Below are 12,387 nucleotides of genomic sequence, written 5' to 3'. Positions count from 1 at the left end.
GACCACAATCTACGGGACCCTGACATCAGTGGGCCTTCCCCGTTGATCATGACAGTTCCCCGTGGGGGTGGACCCCCCCACATCCCGACCTAGGTCAGGATGGATATCATTGGCTGATATCACAAATATCACAAAGATGGCTAGAATCATGGCAGATTCCCCAAATCCTCAATAAGCGAACAGAGGTTTTGGATCATCGGTGGCAAAATATCCCCTGGTAGAGGAAGAGGGCAGTTTCCTTCAAACACTTGCCGAGCAACAGCCATCACGGATCGAGGCCGACTCAACTCACAAAAAGCCTGTGAGTCACGGTACTGATGCATTGTCAAGCCAGGTCGACCAATCCCACAACCCAGAAAAGCTTTAGTGAAATGGTCCTCTCGTCCATCGAGATGAATATTTGGTGTCTGATCAGTATCGCTCATAGGAGTCTGTACTTCCAATCTTTTCTCTCCACATTGCAATAACCCATAGACCCACAGAACCAATGACGCGTGATAGATGGACAGGGAGTCAAATCCACGGAATTGCCAAGCCATTACTGTACGCGCAGCTCGGAGAACTTGACCCGCGTGCCAGATGGCAATGCGAGCCTCTTTGGTGCGGCTCCACTCTCGCAGACTCGGGTACGCACGTCGGGCTTCCCGCTCCCCCATTTTGCCGACGAAGCGCTGGATCGCCTCAATATCGATGTGGAGGTACATCATGACAAACTCATTCATTAAAATCGTGACCGGTGGTGAGTCTGGCGAGTTCTCCTGTATGGATTTGAGGGTCGCACAGCTACAGATAAAATTAGTAAGTCTCGGCCACAAAGTCAGAGGCCGTCTTACAGGTCTTCCCGTCTACTCTGCAGCCACAGCAGAGTGGTGGCACGATTCCCGGATAACCGCTTTTGCTGGCAGAACTCCCACACTTGAAGTGCAAGGCCCTGCAGGATCGCCGATTTGGCGATCCCAGATTCAAGTTCGGGGGCAATGTGGGGAAGAAGAGATGGATCGGAGAGAAGGTCGTAAAGATTTAATTCGGAGAAGCCGATTAATCTATAGTGACATCTCCATATTTCTCTCCATGCTGCAGCAGTAGGGGCTAGCCATAGATCCCGAGCGGCAGGAAGGGGTAATGTGAATTCTGTATATGATGTAATCGCAGGCCGGTTCATAGACAGAGCAACTTCCACGTCGTGACCGAATACATGATAAACAAGTCTAAATGGCTGTTAGAATTTATCTAATTCCAAGCGATCTATCCAAAAAATACCTCTTGAGTGACTCTTGGCGTACCCAACTATGCCATGCGCGTTGTAATGATGCCTCGTCGTCCCCAAGAGAATAAGGCGTGATCATAGCGTATGTTGACCTGTCGAAGGCAGCAGCGCGCCGAAGAGCCTAATACGTTAGTTTGGGCTCTGTATTAGGACGAGTGAATGTGAATACCGTGCAAAGTGGTTGCAAAAAGCTCTCGGCAATTTGCATTTTGCGTGTATACCCACACGATATCCCGATATCCAACCATAACATGGATGCCTGGAGGTACTGAAGATCACGAAGAACGCTGTTATCTTCTTCAACCTGATGAAAATGTTAAAAATAATCCTGTAGATAAGCGACAATACCACATACTAATTGCGCCAAGCTGACTCTGGTGATCTCCTGAAGAATAATACCCGTTTTGCTGATCGAGGGCACGCCACAGCACACACACCCCGCTGCGACCAGCGCAGTCAATAGCTCTGGCCGTAGCTGTTGATATTGCTGGTCATAAAATGTATATGGGTGAATCCATGCGTCCGTCTCAATTCTTTTGCCTATTCCAACCTTAATGAGAGTATCAAGGTAGTCAGACGATGGGAAAGCGGAAACAGAAAGCCGAGAGCCAGCGGTCCGCAGTACCAATTTAAATATTTCGTCTCGTGCTTGATATGAGAGCTTGCCAGGGATTTTGAGCGCATCAAGGCGTGTCTGATGCGTTGATGGAATACTGTCACTATCGCGGAGCGGGATCCTTTGCTCTTCACTGAACCCGTGCTGGTTCTTCTCGGGTATCCATAGCCTGTCGCAAACAGTCATTCAATATCATGAACCTGAAAGATGGGGCTCTGAAATGGAACTCACCAGAGAGATTTTTGGAAAGCAGCAGCACGCCGGCTCGCGGACTGTTCATCATCGAGTGAAGACTGTTGATTGTCTAATTCCGAGAAGGGAGGAGCCATGTCTAGGACCTTGTCTAGATCAGGGATGAAATTGGTTCCGAAAACATCATTGTCCGATAAAGTAAAGTCGATATCTTGCATAAAATCAAAAGCTCGGGGTTGCTGCGGCCCTTGAAGTCCGCTGTCCGTTTCAAAGCTCGGGAGCATGACTTGTTCGAAAAACGCAGGGAACTGATTCAGAGTTGAATAAGAATGCTCTTGTTCCTGGTTTCGCGGAAGGAAGGTATCTAGTGTCATTTCTGACTGAGTAGTGAGAGATGCATCGTACATACCCTGAATGCTTCCGGTATAAGAGGTGGTCGGAGGGGCACTGAAATCTGAATGGTTGGAATCGGGACTTGCTGTCAGCACAGAGACGTCACATGAATTTCTCATTCCATGTGTCAATTCGCGAGGAGAGCATGTTGGTAAAGTTGGATCGGAGATCGATCCTCGCTGGTTGTGACGTGGTAGTCTCGATGGCCTGGCAACGCAGTCGATCTGTTTCAACTGGCATCGCTGCGTGATCATTAGCTGAGCGTTTCAACAAACCCACAGACAGTCTTTCGCGTACATTGCAAGGTCTTTGGTTGTCGCAACTCAACTTGGCTGACGCGCAGGCCTCGCAAGCCTCAGTTGCGCGCTCTTTATGGCGACGAACGGAGGATTTACCGTCCGAGATCTGTTTTCCGTGCACCGCCTGGTGCCGTTGCAAGACATCCCTATTCGGGTTTTAGCAAAGCACGATAATTTGTGGTCAATTAAAACTACCGGCGATTGAATCCGCGTTGACAAGTTGGGCACTGGTAAATGCGCTGGTTGCGATCTTGAATTTCCCGATTTTCCAATGTTAGCTTATTTAAACCCTCGATCTGTAAACAAGGGCCCTACGAGAATCTAAATGACGCGCGAGATGATCTGGTCGTTCATATGCCTTGTCGCAATGAGGACATCGATGACTGGTGTTGGTCGTACGTGGGGAACGTCGTGGGGTTTGGCGACTGTCCGGCATGGTGATGCTGATTAAAGACGAGGATGGGCGTTTTCATTTATGTGCTGAGAACGCGACGTCGGGATCCATTCAAGATGCGGGCCACTTGCCCCATGATCTCGAAGCTGTGGGGCTGCGCTACCGGGACAAGTCATCTGACTTTGGAGATTGAGGGTGAAAAGTGGAATAGCTTCCATTCTAGACGATAAAAGTGGACATCTAAAAGATATTCACACGCTTCACAGCCAAGTCCCGAAGTACATAATCTACATAATCTATCTCGACTCGGTAGCATCCATTTGGTCCTTCCATGCTTTAGCGCCTCGGTACATGCAATTAAAATCCATAAATTCAGCGGGACTCCTAACAAACGTCAGTTTTACATTGGTGTGATAGTGTTCAGCTCGGCATCTGTACATAGTCACCGTCTTGCCGTCTTTTGCCGCCGCAGGCTGCGCAGCTTGTCGACTAAACGCTTGGATGAGGCTAGCACGGGAGTATCGCGCTTGGAAAATATCCTGAACTTGTAAGTTTCTACCCTGATTTGGCTCAGATTATCAAGAGGGTTCTTACTTCAAGAATTTTGGTCAGGGTTTCCGGAGAAGGTGGTTCCAACACACCCTCGAAGAAGGCACCCAATGCCTCGGCATCCTCGATCGCCTGGCTAGCACCTTGTCCTTGAGTAGGTAACATGGCATGCGCAGCATCGCCAATGAGAATGACGCGGCCTGAGTGCCATCTTTCGAGCGGGTCCTAATACATTTAGTTAAGGGTATTAAATGCTGGGAGCATAGGCCCACCATATCATGAAGCTGCCATAATCCAAGATCTGCTGAGTGTCTAGTATCTGTCAGAATCTCCACGCAAGGGAGCTCGGCAAAGGGCATGTTTACTGGAAAATGTTTGTAACCCAACCGGGGAATACAGAAAATGTCTCGAGCATTTTGTCCAAGCTCCCCTTAGAGACCCAGGATTTATTGGCGTTCGGGTCCTCATTCATTTGGTCTATTCCAATCAGTTCGAGAAGTTAAAAATGAAGAGGTTCTTTTTACCATCTGGCACGAGTGCAGTAAGACCGTACACCTCTCCCTGTCTGCCAGGTCCCATTATTAGCCGACAGTCATGAGCAACGATCATAGACGTGAATGGATCCCGAGGGTTGATCTTTGAACAGAATTCCGGTTCGTGTTTCTCAAGGGTATCGGTGGGAATCTGTCCAAGTTAGCTAAAATAGTTATCATGACCAAGTGACAGACCATAAGGCGATAAGCTGGGAAGTGCGTCAGTAAGCGGTAGTTGGATACCAAGACTATTTGACTCACCTGAAAGCCCAGTTGGCTTTGGAAACGCTTCCTTCAGCAGATGCTCGCGCACAACACTATGGCTGTAAAATAGTTAGCTCGCTGTGTTTACGAAATGGAAAATGATAGCCACATGCATTCCATCTGCTCCAATGACCAAATCGCCCTGGAGAATGTTGCCATTCTCAAGCGTCACTGTTCCCAGGTGCTTATCGCACTTGACCACTCTCGACGCAGTCCGAATTTTCACAAAACCCCCGACAAGGTCAGAAGACTGAGAACTAACTGCTCTCTTAAGAGCTTCGTGAACATCCCGTCGATGAAATAACAGACGATCCCCTCCGTATTCCGTCTTGGTCAGAAGTGGTACGCTGTTGACTAGTCGACCTTCGGTGTTGTAGATACGGAATCCCTCGTCCACCAATGGCCGTGCATCTTGTAGATCCAAGCCCCAAGTCGATTGGAGAATCCTTGATGCGTTTGGTTGAAAAGAAATTAAAGCTCCAATCTCTTTGTTCAAGCTTGATTGTTCCAATATAGTAATCTGTCTATTGGGTCCGCGCAAAGCAATGGCTGCGGCGAAGCCCGCAATCCCACCACCCACGATGATAATATGAAAGGGCATCTCGTCCAGTGAATGACTTGAAAAGTGTACCAAATGACCCGGCAATCCGAAGCCCTATTATCTCCAACATCTCAATGTTATGATCATGCGAACGGAGCCTAGTCCTCCACCTCCACTCCCCCACCTCCACTCCCCCACTTTCCGAATTACAGGGGCACTGGGCAACGAGTCCAAATGTTGGCACGGAGATGGGAGAACATGACTAGCAGTAGCCACTTGTGGAGATCTACAGTCACCCATGCAATTATGCTTTCTCTTTAGTCGACGCAGGATATAAATATTCTGCGGACTCTTCAAGTACAAAATCTCGCAACCTTCACGAGTACAAGCTTAGTGCAAGTCCAACACTCATAGTCCTAGAGATTACGCAACGATGTCGACCACTGTGACTGTTACTCAGACACAGGCTAACCAAGCCATGAATCGCTCCTGTCGGATGAACATGGACGGGACCAATCAAAATTTTGGCGATTTTCGTGACGACCTCACTCGGGATGGCTTTGCTGTTGTCAAAGGAGCCATTGCTCAGGAGAAAGCTCTGAAGTACGCCGACGCGATGTACTCCTGGCTTGAAGATTTGTAAGCCCACCGCTCTCTGGGTCTTTGAGGGATACTAACACCTGGTAGTAAGTTGGGCTTCGATCGCAATGACCCTGCCACGGTACACAAAGACAAACTGCCCATGATCAATGAGAAGGGAATGTGTATCCACTATGGTCTCGCCCACGAAAAGTTCGTATGGGATGTTCGCAGTGAGCCAGGCGTGGTTGGTGCATTTGAAAAGATCTACGATGATGAAGACTTGATTGTGTCTTTCGACGCAGTCAACTTCCAGTTTCCCAAGTAAAAGCCGCCCCATTCAAAACATCATGACTGTATGTCTAACGCAAATCAGTCGGACAGATCTCCCTTCCAACAAGCCCTGGCCGCACCAGGACCAAGATCCTGAGAAACATGGTTTCCGCTGCATGCAAGGCCTTGTTAACCTACTGCCTAACGGACCGGATGATGGTGGCTTGATCGTTTGTCGAGGTCAGAAAAGAGATGCCACACGTACTACATGTCCAAGCTAATCCAGGAATCAGGCGGACATCTTCTCTCCGAACAGTTTCATCGCGAAATGGCCGACGAGGAACGCATCCCTGCTTGGACACCGGAGTGGTACGGCTTCACTGAGCAAGGCATGAAGTGGCTGGAGGACCATGGCTGCAAGTGGGAGAAGGTGTGTGCTGAGCCAGGCGATCTGCTTCTTTGGGATTCACGTACTCCGCACTATAACCTGAGTCCCAAGAGTCAACAGCCCCGGTTCGCTATTTATACTTGCTTCATGCCCGTTGCCGATGCTACGCAGGGCGATTTAGTGCGAAAGAAGGATGCTTTTGAACGCCGCGTCGGAACAACCCACTGGCCGAACGCGAAACACACCGGGTCCAATGTTGCCCAGAGAGATGGAGTAGAGGATCCTCATAATCGGGATAGACCGGTGAATGAGCCGGTGCTCAGTGAGCGGGCTTTCAAGTTGACTGGGATCCCATATATCACGGAGCGGGCATAGACGGCCACTTTTCAACGGACAATGTTGGCATCAGGGTAGATATGCCTCGTGGAGAATGAGAATAAGAGACACTGAAATCAGAGACTTGAATGAAATGATTTTCTTTCTATTTGAAACTGGGCCAATCCTATTGGAGTAACGTTGTGGGAAGATGTAGATGGAAAGCACCAATGAACGACAAGTCAATGTCGTCACAGCCGTCATCCCACTCTGATCAACATCCCATTACTCCACTTTCACAGACTTATCTCATCCCACCTTCCTGTGCATTTTGTTTCACGTCCTAATAAATTTGGCCTTCAAGTCTTGACTCTTGCGCGATCCTAAAGTCGACCCTCATCATGCCCGTCCACGAGATTAAAAGGTAAGACTTGGCCCGTTCCTATCAGCACAGTATTGATCAGACCCAGTATGTCTGAGTTCCTCGAGAAGATCCTCACCTCCTCGGATCTTGTCGTCCTCGATTGCTTCGCTGAATGGTGTGGGCCCTGCAAGGCTATTGCTCCCTTGATCGAGCAATGGAGCAATGAAAACACGCACATCAAGTTTTACAAGGTCGACGTCGACAAGGCGGATGATGTGGCCCAGGAATTGAATGTTCGCGCAATGCCTACATTTATGTTTTTCAAAGGAGGAGAAAAAGTCACGGAAGTGGTCGGTGCCGACCAGGCGCAGATTGCGAATGGCATCAAGCTCCTCACTGCTTAACCTGTTGCGACGAGGACACGATGTGTGACGAAATAAAAGCCCTCGGGTAACTGGGTTGAATAGCAATTAAAGTCTTTGACAGACCTCAAGAACCACCTAAGCTATATGCTGGAGTCTTCACTTCTATGTAGATCGCAATGACCTGTGGAAATTGCATGTGATGCGGGGATCAGCCGCACTGCAAAGCATCCTAGACACGGTATTGCCGGCTTCAAAGTGATCCGGTCGATCCCAACTCCGCAAGCTTCAGAAGAGTCGTACGATCGCGGTGTGCTATCCGGCCGAAGCCCCGAGTATGTAGTACAGCAGATCCTGTCCACTCATCGTGCACGTATAACAAAGATATTGGCGTATTCGGGGGTACGCTATACGCTCCACCTCGGCTACGGTGGATACTCACGCCACGATCTCCATATTGGTGTCTCCCATTTCATGGATCTATAGAACGTGTCCAGGTGTACTATGATTTGTCGTCATGCACACTTCGATGGTCATTGCAATGCCCCGCGTTGGCACGCGGGGTCGTTGGTATTCCTCGGTCCGCGTCAAACGGGCTCGTATGATAGGGAAAATCTTCAATTCTGATTCTTGCGATCATCACAATGAATCCGAGTCTGCGTAAACTCAACCTTGGACTATATAGTCAAGCTGGAGATGATTTGTATTTAAGGAATCTCAGACCTAGCGTAAACAGTGCAGAAATTCCAGAACTTCAGCTATTCCAGCCTTTACTACCTTAGGGTTATCTCAAACCATGGCGTGGGGTACAGATACATACACCACGAAGTGCCACACTCTCATCGAAGCTTTGGGGGAGGTAACGCCCCAACGAACAATAATCTATAGCCTAGCAGCTATTACTACCTATCTCATCCTGGCATCATCGATCCGCTTTCACCGACGCCGCACCCTGCACAAGGAATACCCCTATCAAACCCGGGAATCGATGAGCAAAATGACCAATCAAGATGCCTGGGCTATCCAGAAGACAATTCTTCAAATGGAGTTTCCCTTCATCGTCCTCAAATCTCTCCAATTTGCCCTTTTCCGAGTAGGAACGCCTACGCCCCCAAGCGAACACAATCGGGAAGCTAATATGAACCCACTAGACATACGGCATTCCGACTATATCAAGTCTCCTACTAAAGACGTCTCAGTTCTCCGACTCTGCAACTTCATTCAAACGCTACGCCGACACAGGAGCACTCATCGGCGAATTCATGGCATTCGACCCCCATTCCGAACGTGCCCAGACGGCCATCGCCCGAACCAACTTCCTCCACAGGGGATATCGCGCAAGTGGGAGGATTCTCGAAGATGACATGTTATACACGTTGAGTCTCTTTGCAACCGAGCCCATCCGTTTTGTGAAGCTGTACGAGTGGCGCGAGATGACTGAGATGGAGCAATGTGCCGTTGGGACATACTGGAAGAGTCTTGGAGATGCACTAGGTATCAGTTACGCCATATTGCCATCCGGGGAAGGTGGGTTTCAGGATGGGATTCATTGGTTGGACGAGCTTACTACCTGGAGCCAGGAGTACGAGGTCCACCATATGAAACCGCATCCAAGGAACAAGGAAATTGCGGATAAGACGATTGACGTGTTGGTCTATAACCTGCCACGGTTTATGAAGCCGTTGGGAGTGTACTTTACTTCTTTCTTGATGGATGACAGACTTCGAACTGCTATGATGTATGTATGGCCGCTCTAATGGAAGCAATATATGCCAATGGCTGATTTTCCAGGATTGATCCGCCCCCTGTTTTGTTCGCCGCGCTCTTCGGGTCAATGCTTCAATTGCGCAGGTTGTTCCTACGCTATGTGGCTCTCCCACGGCCAAACTTCATGCGCCTGGATGTCTTTACAGAAAAACCAAACGAGAATGGTCGGAACTTCGTGTTATTCTACGAGGGTGCACCTTTCTATGTGCAGCCCACAATTTGGAATCGCTGGGGTCCCGCGGCGTTATTGAAGTGGGCCCTGGGACAGCCCTTGCCTGGAGATGAAGGGGACAAGTACTATCCTCAAGGGTATTATACGCCTGATTTGGGTCCCAAGTACTTTGAAGGCAAGGGACGCAAGGAGATGGAATTGATTAGGGAGAACATTCGGAAGCAGCGAGTGGATCGATGCCCATTTTCATAATTTCGGCCGCCTGCTTCGATGACTGGATGATAGTTCAATAGGTATTCGGGTTCAGTGACACATATTCAAAAATTTCTTTTCAAATAGCGATCATACAAGATCATTGGCTATCATGTAATTCTTCAATAAGCAATCATAGGCATCTAGACTCAATAGCACACTATCAAATAAATTTGATCATCGGGTATCTATCACAAGTATCAAAACAATAGGTGGCCGAGTACATCAGGGCCAGATCTATCACCCAGCTCCAATGATGGATATATCAAGCCAAGAAAAGGAAGCGCCGACGGTCAACGCGCAGAACAAGAGGGTGTATCCGGAAGGAGGGAAGAACCAGGACAAAATGCATGCGGGGAGGCGTTATATCAAGACAAGGCATAAGAAATCTCAACAATGATATATGAGATTGGGGTATTTTGCGAATGAACGATAGGAAACGAGAGAATTAGAAGATTAATCTGTCCCGCCAGGAGACGATGGTAAAGGGAGTGAAGCTGGGTCGGTCAGGGTAGAATCATCAAACGGTAGCTCCGGGGACATAAATGAACCGTAGTGGGCCGATGGGCTCAGCAGAGATCGCCCACTTTCGCCGACCTCGCCCAATTCCTCCGGAGACAGGACGCGACCGCCTATCGCAACATCCTGAACATGCACATGGTATTCCAGGGCCTTCTGGCCTTCCTTGATAAGCTCTTCGGTCCACCCGAGGCATCGTTTAAGGCTCTGGTTTAATTTCTGGCTGTCCACCAAGAATTCCTGGTGCCGAGCTAGATCGAGCATGAATCGTTTCTCATCATGAGCACGATGTTTTGCATCATGATCGGCAAGGGTGTCAGGACTGACGACTCCGTCATCTGCGACAGAGTCTTCGTCGCTGAAATCGGACATTTCATCGTGAGATCGTGAAGAGGAAAGTTCACTGGTGCCTTCGTCCAGCTCGCTTGTTGTTGACAGCGCCGTGCCAGAAAAGGAGCGAGTAGAAGGAGCCATGGAAAGGCGACCGGAGCGACTTAAGCGTCGGAACCTGCGAAGTTCCGCATTTTGCTTGCGCATTTCTCGTTCCAGGGTTCGGTTGATCGCAAGTAGAGAGGAGTTGCTGATTTCCAAATCCATAATCTTTCGCTCTGTTCGAGCATTCAGGGCAACCTCTCCACTCTCTGATTTCCCAGGGCTCATAGGCATAGACTGATAGTGGTCCGTGGAGACGGAGGAACCGTTACTGAAGAGTCGGGGGCGAAGATTCGGGACCTGGTCGGATAACACAGGAGCCGGACTTTCGGCGTAGTGGGTTTGAATATTGGGCATGATGACTGGGCTAGCATGAAGTCCATTCCTTTGCGACATCGTGTGGTGTGGTTGACCAGTGGAGTCCATGCTGGAGGACTTTCGATGTTTCCCAATTGAAAGGAGCTGTGGCCCATCTGATATGATGCTCGGGGGAGAGCTAACACGCGGTAAATGACCATCAATAGCCTGGTCCATATTCGGACTAGAATTGCTTGGGGGTTCAATAAGCGGAGACGTTGCGTCTGAGACACGGGGAGACTTCAGGCGTGGGACGGGCGAAGGGCCCTGTTTGGTAGTAGGAGCAACGCGAGGGAGTCCTCCCGACCGGCGGGAAGAGGTGGTTGTGACATAGGATCCTTCCGGTGATGAGTGACGTTCTTGATCCCCATTTGCGTACATAAAGCTAGAGGCCGGTGGCATCTTCCCCTGTTTCGGACGGGACTGTTCGACATCGGAGGAATTGGACGATCGTGTTTCAGCGGCGTGGAAGAACATGGGCGAGCCAGCGACCATATCGGTGAAGGAATTTGGGCGAGACACTTGCTGTCCTTCTGCTCTGAGTGTCTTTGCCCTCAAGCTGCTCGATTGCTCTGGCTTCACCCCGCGAGCCGGGCTGCGTTCCCGTCGTACACCATTGAGGCCCAGGCCGACAGTGGGTTGGACGTATGGAGTTTGCGGAGACGATATGGGAAGAGTATTTGTCGGAGAGGGGAACCCGACATCACGACGGGTGTTTCGAGAGCCCGAGCGAGGGGTGACATTGACACCGAGGTAGCTCGGAGTGGCGGCGGGGAGGTCTTCCTTGGAGGGAGTCGAATAGGGATGAGCATGATCGGGATTGGCGAGACGGCGAGGACCAGCATGGCCTGGGCTGGGACTGGCTAATTTCGGAGTCAGAGGAGATTTGTTGGAGCGGTGAAAGGCCGCACTGAGGGTGGGCGTAAATGGTTTGGCGGAGTAGCCGTTGTTTTGTTTATCGGAGGTCATAGTTGCGCGGGTGCAAGAGATGGCATTGCGACCGCGAGCAATGAAGCATGATGGCACCGGCCCACCAAGTCTGTAATTATCGTGTGTGATCTTCAGACTCGGCAAGTGGCCTGATGTGAAGGAAGGGGTGTTTTAAGATGGTGTACTGGTGGAGATGGTGGGAGGATCAATAGAAAAACATTGGGCCCCGAACGGGACTAGTCACGCCCAGTCCTCACCGCATCAAGAATTCCACTAACTTCATTATGGCATAGAACAGGATTGATATCAGTAGACTTTGCGGTTTTCAATCAATACGCGGTTCAGGTATTCATGTTATTTCAAGTGACTCGGTAGCTCTTAGGTTGACATGACCCCTTATGCATGGTCCTGGCATGGGATTCGGTATCCTGATGCTCCACTTGATCCTCCAATAGGCCGGTTGGTCCCGGCTGGGTAGACCGCAACCATGCACAGAAGGGAAATGAGTTGCCAGGTGATTTTGGCGTCACCGGTGGAAGTTTTAGCAAGGGGCCAGCTTAACGCAGTGCGAAATTTTCTTGATGGCGGGTATCGTTGTTGGCCGGGTGCATCTTGAGAAGCTGCAACTA

General features: G+C 49.8%; 5 protein-coding genes across 5 annotated transcripts; 3 read left to right on the top strand and 2 right to left on the bottom strand.

Moving 5' to 3' along the window:
* Window positions 1-146: 146 nt before the first annotated feature.
* On the bottom strand, window positions 147-5,108 carry N7484_012001 (uncharacterized protein; the record flags this gene model as incomplete). Its single annotated transcript, XM_057122388.1, has 8 exons — window positions 147-783; window positions 834-1,208; window positions 1,261-1,388; window positions 1,437-1,571; window positions 1,623-2,052; window positions 2,115-2,710; window positions 3,756-3,935; window positions 4,770-5,108. 8 exons carry the CDS (start codon window positions 5,106-5,108, stop codon window positions 147-149), a joined length of 2,820 nt encoding a protein of 939 aa, XP_056968142.1.
* A 373-nt stretch (window positions 5,109-5,481) lies between these two features.
* On the top strand, window positions 5,482-6,663 carry N7484_012000 (uncharacterized protein; the record flags this gene model as incomplete). The annotated part of the gene is made up of 4 exons (XM_057122387.1): window positions 5,482-5,687; window positions 5,736-5,951; window positions 6,004-6,140; window positions 6,194-6,663. The coding sequence occupies 4 exons, from the start codon at window positions 5,482-5,484 to the stop codon at window positions 6,661-6,663; spliced, it is 1,029 nt and encodes a 342-aa protein (XP_056968141.1).
* A 341-nt stretch (window positions 6,664-7,004) lies between these two features.
* N7484_011999 (thioredoxin family protein) lies at window positions 7,005-7,371 on the top strand (the record flags this gene model as incomplete). The annotated part of the gene is made up of 2 exons (XM_057122386.1): window positions 7,005-7,027; window positions 7,074-7,371. 2 exons carry the CDS (start codon window positions 7,005-7,007, stop codon window positions 7,369-7,371), a joined length of 321 nt encoding a protein of 106 aa, XP_056968140.1.
* Window positions 7,372-8,125: 754 nt separating this feature from the next.
* Window positions 8,126-9,520, top strand: N7484_011998 (uncharacterized protein; the record flags this gene model as incomplete). The annotated part of the gene is made up of 3 exons (XM_057122385.1): window positions 8,126-8,422; window positions 8,481-9,067; window positions 9,121-9,520. The coding sequence occupies 3 exons, from the start codon at window positions 8,126-8,128 to the stop codon at window positions 9,518-9,520; spliced, it is 1,284 nt and encodes a 427-aa protein (XP_056968139.1).
* Window positions 9,521-9,976: 456 nt separating this feature from the next.
* On the bottom strand, window positions 9,977-11,797 carry N7484_011997 (uncharacterized protein; the record flags this gene model as incomplete). Its single annotated transcript, XM_057122384.1, has 1 exon — window positions 9,977-11,797. One exon carries the CDS (start codon window positions 11,795-11,797, stop codon window positions 9,977-9,979), a length of 1,821 nt encoding a protein of 606 aa, XP_056968138.1.
* Between the last annotated feature and the right edge of the window lie 590 nt (window positions 11,798-12,387).

The sequence above is a fragment of the Penicillium longicatenatum genome (genome assembly GCF_028827895.1).
Source record: "Penicillium longicatenatum strain IBT 33135 chromosome Unknown contig_7_segment0_segment0, whole genome shotgun sequence".
Classification (NCBI taxonomy): Eukaryota; Fungi; Ascomycota; class Eurotiomycetes; order Eurotiales; family Aspergillaceae; genus Penicillium; species Penicillium longicatenatum.
This window is presented reverse-complemented; position numbering and strand designations above follow the sequence as displayed.